Source organism: Giraffa tippelskirchi, chromosome 5, assembly GCF_054371585.1.
Source record: "Giraffa tippelskirchi isolate mGirTip1 chromosome 5, T2T-mGirTip1v1.2.pri, whole genome shotgun sequence".
Taxonomy (NCBI): domain Eukaryota; kingdom Metazoa; phylum Chordata; class Mammalia; order Artiodactyla; family Giraffidae; genus Giraffa; species Giraffa tippelskirchi.
The window spans coordinates 34,556,283-34,570,451 of NC_137279.1; the positions used below are offsets into that span (position 1 = coordinate 34,556,283).

The following is a 14,169-nucleotide window of genomic DNA, read 5'->3' on the forward strand; positions in this document are numbered from 1 at the left end:
ACTCTCGGAGCTTACCCAAACCCACATCCATCGAGTCGGTGATGCCATCCAACCATCTCATCCTCTGTCGTCCCCTTCTCCTCCTGCCCCCAATCCTTCCCAGCATTAGGGTCTTTTCCAATGAGTCAACTCTTCGCATGAGGTGCCCAAAGTATTGGAGTTTCAGCTTCAACACCAGTCCTTCCAATGGACAACCAGGATTGACTCCCTTAGGATGGACTGGTTGGATCTTCTTGCAGTCCAAGGGACTCTCAAGAGTCTTCTCCAACACCACAGTTCAAAAGCATCAATTCTGCGGCGCTCAGCTTTCTTCACCGTCCAACTCTCACATCCATACATGACCACTGGAAAAACCATAGCCTTGACTAAACGGACCTTTGTTGGCAAAGTAATGTCTCTGCTTTTAAATATGCTATCTAGGTTGGTCATAACCTTCCTTCCAAGGAGTAAGCATCTTTTAATTTCATGGCTGCAATCACCATCAGCAGTGATTTTGGAGCCCAAAAAAATAAAGTCTGACACTGTTTCCACTGTTTCCACATCTATTTCCCATGAAGTGATGGGACCAGATGCCATGATCTTAGTTTTCTGAACGTTGAGCTTTAAGCCAACTTTTTCACTCTCCTCTTTCACTTTCATCAAGAGGCTCTTTAGTTCTTCACTTTCTGCCATAAGGCTGGTGTCATCTGCATATCTGAGGTTATTGATATTTCTCCCGGCAATCTTGATTCCAGCTTGTGCTTCTTCCAGCCCAGCATTTCTCATGATGTACTCTGCATATAAGTTAAATAAACAGGGTGACAATATACAGCCTTGACGTACTCCTTTTCCTATTTGGAACCAGTCTGTTGTTCCATGTCCACTTCTAACTGTTGCTTCCTGACCTGCATACAGGTTTCTCAAGACACAGGTCAGATGGTCTGGTATTCCCATCTCTTTCAGAATTTTCCACAGTTTATTGTGATCCACACAGTCAAAGGCTTTGGCATAGTCAATAAAGCAGAAATAGATGTTTTTCTGGAACTCTCTTGCTTTTTCGATGATCCAGCGGATGTTGGCAATTTGATCTCTGATTCCTCTGCCTTTTCTAAAACCAGCTTGAACATCTGGAAGTTCACGGTTCACGTATTGCTGAAGCCTGGCTTGGAGAATTTTGAGCATTACTTTACTAGCGTGTGAGATGAGTGCAACTGTGCGGTAGTTTGAGCATTCTTTGACGTTGCATAATGATACAAAACAAAACATTTCCTCAAATCTCCAATCCCAGTCGTCAAACCAGTTGCCCCTTTTGCTCAAAATAAAAAATTTCTGAAAAGTTGGTATGTTTTAAGCCAGCTTCTAAGAGCTATACCAAAAGGGAAAATGCAAAGTTCTAAAACTTACATTTGGGGTGAGGTGGTGAGACAGAGGGGGGCAATAGCATCTTCCCACCATCAATGGTGAGATTTCACAGGTCAATCTGAGCATTTATTTAGGAAGACAGACTTCTTGTATGCCTGAACCTGGACTAGAAAAAATTTTAGAAGAAAACTGAGTATCTATGTCTCTGATATGACTGAGACCAGAACACGGGGAAACTCAGTGGGGTTAGGGGACCAAGCTCAGCTGGTAATGATAAACTGCTCCTTCATTCTGGTTTTCTGTACCCATCCCTCCCCTCAGAGCTTATACAGGAATGGGGCAGCCATGACAAACAGCAGGTCACATTTTAGGAATTCATATGTTTGTGATCCTAGGCTTACAGAAAACCATTTCAATAAAAACTAAGATACCAGGACTTGTAGGAGGACAGAAGCATAATTTACTTCCTCACTCCCCACCATAAAAGTAGATCCACTAGAAAGGCAAACCAAACTCTTGCTGCCAACACCACAAAATGGGGTGTCAAGGTATCTTCATGAATCCTCAAATATAAGCAGGTGGGAGAGTACAAACCACCCACAACCATAAGACCTGTGGAGACTAACATCTGTAGGGGAGAGAGCTGAAGGAATGGTATACCTCACAAACCTAAGATCTGGAGGATCTCAAAATCCCCAGCAAGTAATGATGTGAGTCAATCTGCTAACAACAGCTTGCCACTGCAGGGGCTTTGTCATGGGGATGCAGGTTAGTACAGAGAGACCAGAAAAGGCTAAGCAGTCTAACCATAGATGAACTCTAAAACTTTACACAGCTCATTCCAGCAGAATGCCCCATAACAAACAAGAAACTACCAGGAATGGAGTATGGACTGAGCAGAACAGGAACAACAGGAAAGGAAAAAGAAGAGCCAAAGGAAAATAAAGAAGGGGAACAGAGTCAGGAACTCACAAAATGTAAGGGCCCTATTTTTAACATCACACAACGGAAGAAGGAGCTCCATGAAGCCAAAAGAAACGACTTAGAACCACACACAGCTTATAAAAGCTGAATAAAACCAAATGTGCACAAAAATAAGCAAAAGTACTGAGGTTAAACCTCATACAACATTACTAATGGGGGGGAGAAGGAGTAGGACAGTTACCCTACAAGGAAAGCACAGCAAAAAACACTTGCGAACGCATGTGCATACGCGTGCACACACACACACAAAAAACCAACACTGTAACAAACTGTTTCAAAACAGGCTAGAAGATATTATAAAATAAATGATACACGACGTTAGAAAGCAATATATATCAGACACAGGAAAACTTAGAAATGAAGATTCAATCAGAAGGAATACAAGAGTGAATGAACACAGCTAACAATGCTTTACAAGAAAGAGAAGGCAAGAAGAAGAAAATTTTAAAGTCAAAAAAGAAATTTAAAAAAAAAAAAGGGATTCAGGAGAAAATGACAAACATTAAAGACAGGCAAAGAACAACTAACAAACATAAAGATAGCAAAAGCTCCTGGAAAAGAAAACCAAATCAAAAGAAAAGAACAAACACTGAAACGTGTAATTCAAGAAAATTTTCCTGAAATTAAAAGATTTGAAACTTCACACTTCACAAGCACACCATATACTTACACACACCAATCCAGAAGACCAAGCTTAAGACACATTCTGTTAAAATTATTGCATATGACAGGAAAAAAATTTTCTTCAGGCATCTAGGAAAAACTAACACGTGAATTATAAAACAAAGATAATTAGATTTTCAATGGACTTCACCAGCAGTGCTTTATGCCTGAAGAAAATGTAATTGCGTATTTAAGGCACTCAAGAAAAGAAAATGTGCTATGGAAACTATAGTTACTAATACAGTACCGCAAACTTGAAAAGTTGCTGAGAATAGATCTTAAAAGTTCTCATCACAAGAAAAAAAATTTTGTAAATGTATGGTGACACCTGTTAACTAGACTTACTGTGGCGATCACTTCACAATATATTCAAATATTAAACTGGGCACAGACAACCTGTTTTGAGCATTCGAGAAATCAGAGACTATGGTTCTCCAGACACTAAAATGACTATAGAGAGACATCCACGTAAGGACTAGTGGTTAAAGACGAAATAAAGAGTTACTTGAAGATCTAAGACCAAATAAACGTTATGCAGAAGAGATTACAGTATGCACTAGTTATGAAATCTGAAAATGCAGACAGAGTACTCTCATTTAAAACATGGGGGGGATCACAGTGAGGACACAGATGCAATTTTTTTAAAATTCTTTTCAGTAATCATAGTTGTTGAGGGTGGTATTAATATTGTTACTCTGAGACAGCTGTATAAGATGAGATAAAGAAAATAATCATAGGATATTCTGTACTCCTGTGTTCCTGAGAATCAGGAAGCTCTGTGTAGAAGAAAGGAGATATGGATGGAATATGTGCTAAGTTGCTTCAGTCATGTCTGACTGTTTGTGACGCTATGGACTGTAGCCCTCCAGGCTCCTCTGTCCATGGCATTCTCCAAGCAAGAATACTGGAGTGGGTTGCCATTTCCTTCTCCAGGGGATCTTCCCTACCTGGGGATCGAACCAGTGTCTCTTATGTCTCCTCCATTGGCAGACAGGTTCTTTACCACTAGCACCACCTGAGAAGCCCTGGATGGAATATGGATGAGGTAAAAACTCTGTAATCCTGAATCTGAATTAGAAATGCAATTTATAAAATAGACAATATTTCTCAGCTCTGTTCACTGAAATTTTAGAAATTCTTATTTAATCAATATATAAATCAAAAGATCTAGAAATAACGACCAACCCGGTAGAAATGTGACCCAAATGGCCCTGAATATGTTCTTAAAGATCACGTCTCACTAAAAGAAACCACACAGTCTAGAAAAAATGGCAACTCCAAGTCTGCTGTGGAAATATTCCGAATGTGGATGGAGCCTCTGAACACACAGACAGCAGGGACATGATCAGACCACTGGGGTCACATCAAACGACTTGGAAGCCACCTGAAGAGGTTGTTCCAGTGGCCAACCACGGAACAATCTGGGCTTCAATCAGTTCAGTTCAGTTCAGTTCAGCCGCTCAGTTGTGTCCGCCTCTTTGCGACCCCATGAATTGCAGCACGCCAGGCCTCCCTGTCCATCACCAACTCCCGGAGTCTACCCAAACCCATGTTCATCGAGTCGGTGATGCCATCCAACCATCTCATCCTCTGTCGTCCCCTTCTCCTCCCGCCCCCAATCCTACCCAGCATTAGGGTCTTTTCCAATGAGTCAACCCTTCGCATGAGGTGGCCAAAGTATTGGAGTTTCAGCTTCAACATCAGACCTTCCAATGAACACCCAGGATTGGGCTTCAATAAGGATTAACAATTGCCATTATTTGAAACCTATCAGTATGTTTAAGGGTACCCCATGCATTATTTGAAAATTGGGTAAATAAAGAGAAAGAATCAAGCTTTTACCCAGTCTTTCCTAAATAAACGGTATAATTGGGTAGGCAAATCGCAGATGGCCAGGAAACACTGCCATACAAAGTCATCCTAGCTAATAAACGAAAATGAAATGATGGAATCTCATAATTTTGCAACTCCCAAGGAATTACTGGATACAGGTAATAACCTAGGGGTGGGGGTGCGGGGAACAAACAGAAACACTATGCCTCCTGGTATAAGCATAATTACATTACTTGCAAACTTGCCCAAATGGATCAGAAGTCTGAACAAACCTCTGGATTCAGCTATTAATGTGCAGGAAATGCAGTGGAAGGAGGCACATTGTTACTGCCCTAGCAATCAACGACATCTAATTTGTGGGCGATTCTTCAGGTCAAATAGCTTGGCTTCTTCAATTAAGTGTTTGGAAAATGGATGAAGGGTGGCAGGAAATCTACAGATTATAACAGACTTAAAAGACGTGTGTGCACGCTCAGTTTCTCAGTCATGTCCAATTCTTTGCATCCCCACAGACTGTAGCCTGCAGGCTTCTCTTTCTTGCCGTGGGATTTTCCAGGTGAGAATACTGAAGTGGATTGCCATTTACGACTCCAGGGGATCTTCCCACAGGGATTGAACCTGTGTTTCCTGCATCAGCCAGTGGATTCTTCACCACTGAGCCACCAGGGAAGCGACTTAAAAGACATTACAGGGAAAACAAAACTATAGTATCCAGAGACCACGCTTGAGAGATAAAACTGTAAAAGAACAAAAGAAACCACTACTTCAAAAATCAGAGCAGTGGTTAATTTTGTAGGGGAGCAGGCGACTGTCATCACAGAGGAACTGGGAAGTCCTATTTCTTGACCTGTGAGGTAGCTGAACATTATAATTCATTACACTATACCATATGCTTTGTGTGGTTATTTGTATTTGTGATTTACAGTAAGGAGTTTTGTTTTTGTTGTTGTTTTAAAAGAAACCACTAACCCAGCTCACGTGCCTTCCGCCTAAGAAAAGGCATCAGCTGAAAGCTCCAGTAACCAGAGGAGCAAACTGAGGAAACGGGGAGCACACCTAGAGCACAAGTCTCATCATGATGAAGGAAAAGAACGTCGTCTTGGGCAGGTTTCAGCTGGAGACCAGATGCTGCAGATGCACGATGTGCAGCAGATAAAAGATGCATTTTACCAATGTTCACAAATGTATACATTTCATAATTATGTGGTTAGTCGTTAAAAGACAAAATAGCAACCAAACCAAAAGAACTAAATTAGAAAATTTATGTAAGGAACTAGAGACAGGATACAAGAAAGCAGATGGAATTGTCATAGGAGTCTACAAAAGCAACGAATAGCTGCCGAGCATGAAACAGACAACAGACGGATGAGAATGTCATCCTTGGACTAAGAACACAGGCCAGGAAACTGAGATTGAAGAACAGTTTTAAAGTATAAACAAGCAGAATGAAACTCAGCATTAAATTACTTTCCCATACTCATAAAAAATGCCACTACTCCTAATGGAACAAGCCCTTTCCAGTGTCTGGATCTCGTAACCCTTAAAGGATTCCTTACCCTTTCTCACACACTCAGCAGCTAGTCAGCGAGCAGGAAATCTTGGACGTCCTGTCACCCTGTCTTCCCAATGAGTTCTTCCTACCGCTAATCTAACTTTCTTGAAGCATAATTTTGATCGTGTACTCAACTGGTTAAAAAAAGAAAAAACCATCCATGGTTCCCCGGGCTTCTCTGGTGGCTCAGATGGTAAAGAATCTGCCTGCAATGCAAGAGACCAGGGTTCAAGCCCTCAGTTGGGAAGATCCCCTGGAGAAGGGAATGGCAACCCACTCCAGTATTCTTGCCTGGAGAATTCCATGGACAGAGGAGCCTGGCGGGCTACAGTCCATGGGGTCACAAAGTGTCAGACATGACTAAGTGACTAACACTTTCATGGTTCCCCAACCATAAATCCAGTTTCTCAGCAACACTTTCAGAGACAGGCATATCTTTTCAGCTCTATCTCTGACCACTCCCTTCACCAAATCTAGCTAGACTCCAATATTCAACAAAAATACTCTCACTTCTATCTTGTATCTAAAAAGGTTTTCTGTTTTCCCATCTAAATCCTTCAAATCCTTTGAAGTTTGACTCAAAAGCTACACTTTGAGGGTACCCTTGCCAAGCCCTGTCCATGGGAAGCACTCGAACACTTCCAAGTCCCCATTCTCTGCAAGTATGTGGTGATCCCTCCTGCTCATTTCAAACCACATGAGCACAGAGGCCACACCTGATTCATATTTTTACATTTAACAAAAATTTATTAAGTTCCCACTATGTGCCAGACACTGTATGGCCCTAGGGCTGTTGTTGTTCAGTCGCTCAGTCATGTCTGACTCTTTGCAACCCCATGGACTGCAGCATGCCAGGCTGTAGCAATAAACAAAACAGGCAAGTATCTCCCTCCCTCCTCCAACCCCTTGGAGCTGCCCACTCCACACCTCTTTCCTTCTACACAATGGACTTATTATTATACACACAGTAATCATTTAATGAATGTTGTTGACTGAACTGTGGGCTTCCCAGGTGGCACAGTGATAAAGAAGCTGCCTGCCAATGCAGGAGACACAAGAGATGTGGGTTTGATCCCTAGGTTGGGAAGATCCTCTCGAGTAGAAACATTTATTTTAATTAATTTATTCTTGGCTGCACTGGGTCTTCATTGCTGTGTGAGGGCTTTCCCTAGTTGCAGCGAGCATGAACTATTCTCCAGTTGCAGTGCGTGGGCTTCTCATTGTTGCAGAGCACCGGCTCTAGGGTGCTAGGGCTCAGTAGTTGTGGTTCATAGGCCTAGTTGCCTCAAGACATGTGGAATCTTCCCCGACCAGGGATCAAACTCTCGTCTGCTCCATTGGTAAGCAGGTTATTAACCACTGGACCACCAAGGAAATTCCAGAAACATTTAAAAAGAGAAATTAACACACTTGGGGTAATTTAAAATAAGTCAGTAAACATCCTCATTTAACTTGAGGGAGTTAAAAAAAAGACTATCCAACCTGCAAATCTGACAAATTCCAGTACTTCTCTTTTTCAGAAACACATCTGCCTCTTTCAAATGACATCAAAAGTGCCGATAAGGTATCTTGGCTAGAGAAGTGCCCAGACCCACCCTTCCTACACCCGCCTCTAAGGGCAGCTGCCCTATCCAGTACCTCAGTGGGGCCATGCTCTGTTTCACATGACTCTGGCCTGGAACCCACAGCTGGCATACAAGGTGTGACATGTGACCCCAAAGACAGCTAATCTCTGAGCACCAACAACATCCGTGGTTAAGGGTAACAGGATGACCAGCAACAAGTCACATCATTAAAGTGGGGCTCAGGAGGCACAGATGACAGATGGTAGAGAGGGGTCCTTTTAATTATCTTTTCCAAACAGGAACTTTAAAAAGTGAAATCCAAATCATCCTTGTAGTAGAAGCAGGCCTGAGCTTCTTACGGAGCCTCCCTTTGACCATCCTCCCTGCCGACAACCAAATGCACCATCTCAGAACATAGCTTAAGAAACCATGGCTCCAGGTTAAAACCAAAGAGAGAGTGCTGAATTGCAAATATTTACTAACATTTTCATTCATTCACTCATATCCATTCAGTGACTCTGTACTGAATGTCTGAGTGTGTTAGGTGCTGCAACAGTCACAAAGTAAGAAAACTGAGGGGTTTTGTCCTCAAAGAGCTTTTTGTTTTCTGGGAAAGGGAAACCAAGCAAACTACTGAAAAAATTCTACTATTCTATTGGTAATAGGCAGTAAAAAATTCTAGTTATACCTTATTTCATTGTACTTCTCTTTGCTGTACCTGGCAGATAATTGCATTTTGTTTTTACAAATTGAAGGCTGTGGTAAACCTGCATCAAGCAAGTCTATTGGTGCCATTTTTCCAACATCATTTGCTCCGTTCATATCTCTGTTCACATTTTGGTAACTGTCACAATATTTCAGACATTTTCATTATTATTATATTTGTCATGGTGATCTGTGACTCGCTGAAGGCTCAGGGAATGGTTAGCACTTTTTAACAATAAGGTGTTTTTTAATTAAAGAATGTACTTTTTAAGACATAATGCTATTGCACCCTTAAAAGACAATCGTATACAGCAGACATAACTTTTATATGCACTAGGAAACCAAAAAATTGGTGTGACTCGCTTTATTGTGACATTTGCTTTACTGCAGTAATCTGGTTGGAGGAGGGGGACACCCTACAATATCACTGAGGTCTGCCTGTAAACCAACAAGATAATTTCAGGTAATGATCAGTGTCATAAAGATATTAAGACTGGGCAACATCTTAGAGAATGACTAAGTAGGGGAAAGTATGAAGCCATGGATGGGGTAATCAGGAAAATTGTCTGGAGTAGACTATACTTGAGCTGAGACCTGCAGCGTGAGGAGTCAGTCCACTCAGAGACAGAGAATAAATCCATCAAATCAGGAAACAGCCTATATTCTACACTGAACAGCACTAGGGACCACAGAGAATATGAGCAATGTTTAAAACACAGCTGGTTCCCTCAAGAAGCTTAATATCATTCAGGGAGGTAAATGAACTCAGGAAACAAGTTTCATGAAACTGTACAGAATGAAGCAGAAAGCCAGAGGAGTCCTGAGGACTACGGAAAAGTGAACTATGATGTGGCCTGCATATCACTCACTCAAAACCCATGCCAGTAGAGCTGGAATTCTGATGCTGCTGCAAAAGACATATAACCATGTCTTTAAGCTTTCCAAAGTGAAAGCTGCAATTCTTCCCATCTTAATGAGTTCACACTTAGAAGGAAAGATGAAGGCAATGATTCCAGGCAACAGGGTAAACACACTGTTAATTTGCTGGTCTGGAAAGTCTAGTCCTCAAATTGCATTTGCTCCCCTTAACTGAGTCAGTCTCTAAGGTTCCTTGACTTCCACTCCTGCAGCCTCCTCAGCTGGGCTGACTCACACTCCCTGCCTCCCTCCCACCGACCACATGCTCACCCAGAAGACTCCAGCAGTTTCTTTTTCTGGAACAGTGGAAGAACTGCTGAGTAGAAAGAGTTGCCAACCAATTACTCTCCAAACCACCCAGACTCAACAGTATTGTTCTGTCAGTGTCCGGAGCAACTGCAAGTCATTCAGCTATCTCAGATGTGAGGGCTTGAGTGGAGCTTCCCAAATGTTTGTTCTCTACAAAGGAGGAAGCCAGCAGACCTCTTCCCACTGAGAGCTGAAGAGAGGGCTGCAAGAGGGCCCCGCGGCGCTGCCATCAGAGCCACCATGTCTTGTCCCCACTTCCGCAGGGCAGCAAGAAAGCAAAGATCAAGACACCTGTGATGGCAGTTAAGGCAAGTTATTCTCTGTGAATAACTTGGTGGTGTGAAGAGGCTTTTCTGGGATAAAACAAGAGGAAAAGGTACATATGCTTCAAACAGAATGGTCAAAACAACAGATGGTCTGAAAGCAAAAGAAGCCCTGACCTTCCCAGCAGCCACTGACCGTCTGTGACCAAGGCAAGCTTCCTCTCCGACAGTGAACAGCAAATCCACCATCAGCACTATCTTCACTGATTGAAGGACAAACAAAAATGCCAAGTAACCCCTTTGGATGAAAAACCAAGCACAATCACCAGTTTTCAATGCAAAACTGTCTCTACTAATCAATGAAGGGACCTAGTCCATCATCTTGCCATGTCTAAATCCAGCCGTTGTGACTGCATAGTATCTACCTGATGAGAACTGCTCTAAGCCAGCAAGCCATCAGTGGAAACAGGTTCTCTGCCTCAAACCCCCAGTCTTCTCCCTTCTACCGCACCTATCTGTAAAAGCCAAGCCCAAATCCATCAGTTCATTAGGACACGTCTTCCTTAGATCAATGGCCGGGGTTCCATCATGTGGCACCTTCTCAGCAATGCACACAGACCATGGCAAACACACAGCTTTTTAGCTACTTTAAAGACATTCACTTATGCCTTGCACCTTTCACAAACAATTGCAGGTAAGAACTCTGATTTTCTCTTAAAGATGCAGCTATCACTCTTTTTTAAATCCCTTCCTGGAAATGTGCTTAGTAGCAAATGCTACACAATAAGAGGACTTAATTCACTGGAAGGAAACACAGACTTTTATAAAAGGAAGAAATACTGCAATGCCAACATGAAGCATTACATTCATAGTGAAGACATTTTCCATACCTCCTCTTCTCAATGAAAAAGGACAATGAAATTAAAATTGGAAAACACAAACAAAATTCAACTAAATAACAAGCCACTTCATTTTAATAAAGTGAAAGTGACAATCACTCAGTCATGCCCGACTCTCCAGGACGGAATACTGGAGTGGGTAGCCTATCCCTTCTCCAGCGGATCTTCCCAACCAAGGAATCAAACCAGGGTCTCCTGCATTGCAAGCGGATTCTTTACCAACTGAGCTATCAGGGAAGCCCTAACTATCTTTTAAAGCCTTCCTTACTTGGACTTTTCTGGTGGTCCAGTGGTTAAGACTCCATGCTTCTAACGCAGGGGGCACAGGTTTAATTCCTGGTTGGGGAACTAAGATCCCACATGCCACGCAGCATGGCCAAGAAATTTTTTAAACTTTTAAAATTAAAAACAAATAAATAAACTCCCCTACAACTTCCTGCCTGTGTGCATCTGCACACACACACACACACACACACACACTGGTATGCACTCCAACATATGAAAGAGGATCACGCCAATTCCAAAACAACAAAAAGATACCTTTAAAAAGTCATCTTTGTAAAGAGTCCTACTTCTATACATTATCCTAGGAGAATCAAACAATCATATCTGCAAGAAGATAATTCATGTTGGTTTAAGATAACTGTAACTAAACACAATTAAGTTGACAAATTTAGTTCTAAGTTATGAAAATATAAGTAAATTTAAAACCTGTTGCAAGTGTTCTTTTCTACAAATGATCATTATATAATCTGTTATGTCACTGTGCTTTTGGCATCCTCGATATGTTTTCCCATCTGAGATATGCATTAATTCTCCTAATCCCCAGGAATGACATCTGAAGTCACTGCTACTCGGGAACTGGGTGCATCTGTGGATGTGATACTGTGCTGAATGGTGCTGCAGTTTCAGACCTGCCTAACTCAGCCTCCACTCTCCCTGTTTTGCTTACTAACAGAACCCCTATGTTACTGGAGCACAGAACCAGCAACTGCCTCCCCTGCAGACCTGCACAAACTGAAGTCGTCGGGCAGCGGCACTAGAGAAGCTCTGACGGGCCCTCCTCTTTCCGCGCTTGGCCAGAGTGGAGAACGTTTCTCCCAACCCACTGCAGGGTGACACTTTGATAAAACACAAATAAAATGGTGTGGCAATGTGAAATGACTCTAAAAGTTTCTCAATGGTTACTTTCTGCACTCAATACATGGTGGACTAGTAACAAACACTTCAGCCCATGGACTATGATTTGAGTAACACTGACCGAGAACATGGATCTGACTGCCATAGCTGCAATGGCCACCTGTGACCACGAGGAAACCTTGAGAATGGAAACCACACAGCAAGGACAACGGTGCAGACAGTGGGAAACTAGACACCTGACGACCATGGCCACCCTCTCAACTCTGGATGGCACATCCAGGGCCTGGTTTCACACAAGAATACAGGCTTTTTACTGCTATGATTTGGGTTTTCATTATATACAGCCAGTCAACAGAGTCTCCTACATTTGTAGACCACCACAAAACTTCCAAAGTGCTATGTTACCTCCTATTCTCACAAGAGAATTATCTGACTGTGAAGTACGCAAGACAAAGTTATTACATCGATTTGACAGATGGAAACTTACGTTCTAAAATATTAAACAGCTTGCCTAAAGCAACACACCCATGAAGCACTGAGTTGAAAGCAGAGTTGAAAACAGAAGCCAGCTGGCTACTCTTCCTGTAAGAGCAATCTACCTCTCAGCAAAGTGAAATTATTAACACTTAGTCATAATCACAAGCAAAAGAAATGAGCAGGAGTGTATACTCATGACAAATTACATGAAGTATGTATGACACTGGGTAGTAAGATACAGCAAAAACACTACGGTCAACTAGTGAAGACAAAGCCAGATTTAATGGCTGCAGTGAGAGTGTACCACTTCATCTATAATAAAGTGTATGTGAAAAGGAGATATTGGGGGGGGGGGCCAAGGCACGTGCAGAAATCACAGACAATTTTATAATAATTTAGCCTGGCATGTTGCAGTCCACGGAGTCACAAAGTGTCGGACACGACTTGATGACTGAATAACAACAAAGCCAACACAGTAGCAACTAAGAACAAATAATACACAGCACATTTGTTTAGGCTATGACATAAATCTTCAAACCCTAGTCTCAAATAAAATTTGAAACCCTAATATTCTATCTGGATATGAACAGAATCTGTCAATAATTAATGTTTCTTAAAAAAAGTTTCCATACTTATGTCATGATAATAACAATACTGTCCTTTAATATAAACTAGACTTGCAAGAACCACTGTCAATCAGATGAGTTTCCGTGCTGTTCTTCAATGGTGAAGAGAGGTTGGCACAGAGCCATCCCCACTCACTTCCCAGGATGCCTTGTGAGCAAAAGCATATTTAAAAGCTAATGGCTAGGATCAGACTTGTCACCTGTGACTGTGGACTACATTTTATTTGGGTAAATTTCCTTTGTCATGTGGCTTTCAAATGTTTTATTTCATTAGCAACAAACATTAAAGTATTTGCCCATATTAATATTTACCTGTTAAATACTAAATCAAACAGAAGTCCTATTTTTTATTAAGTAGAGATAGAAAGATTTTTCTGCTGTCATAATATTTTGCTGCAATATCTTTTAATTTAAAAAATAAACCAAAAAAGACCCACAAGAAAAATTGGGACATGAACTTCAACTTCTTTTATATGCACATTTACCCTTTCAAAATTTCTCTACAGATATAAGCTAATTACCAAACAAGAAACAAGCTGAAAAAACCATTTAATTGCTCCTCATATGTAAATATACTGCAAAAATCCTCCAGAATCATTAGTGAGAATGAGTTCTTGCTAGGAATACCTATTAGTGTACTCTACAAAAATCATTAAGGTCGGGGGGGGGGGATGCAGTTTATAGAGAGAAATAAAATAAATAAAATATTCACCAGCTCAAAATAACAGAGGAAAGAAAAAAGGAACTGCCCACTAACTCAGCAAACCACACGCCCCTTACATAGTCCTGAGGCCAAAGAGAAAATGCTTTGGTGGCTCACGATTAAAGCATCCACCTGCTAATGAGGTTGATCCCTGGGTCGGTAAGATCCCCGGAGAAGAAAATGGTAACCCA

General features: G+C 41.7%; 1 protein-coding gene across 26 annotated transcripts in view; it reads right to left on the reverse strand.

Annotated features, from left to right (window-relative positions):
• The window catches only part of RERE (arginine-glutamic acid dipeptide repeats), a 408,969-nt gene that overhangs the window by 191,377 nt on the left and 203,423 nt on the right, over positions 1-14,169 (reverse strand). Inside the window, exon 1 of one of the 26 annotated variants that reach the window (XM_081490489.1) lies at positions 1,384-1,507. The exons of the other annotated variants lie outside the window; for them this stretch is intronic. Within the exon in view, the coding sequence (XP_081346615.1) occupies positions 1,384-1,467 (84 nt within the window). The 5' untranslated portion in view covers positions 1,468-1,507. Of the gene's footprint in view, positions 1-1,383; positions 1,508-14,169 lie in introns of those variants that run through there. 26 annotated transcript variants of the gene reach the window in all.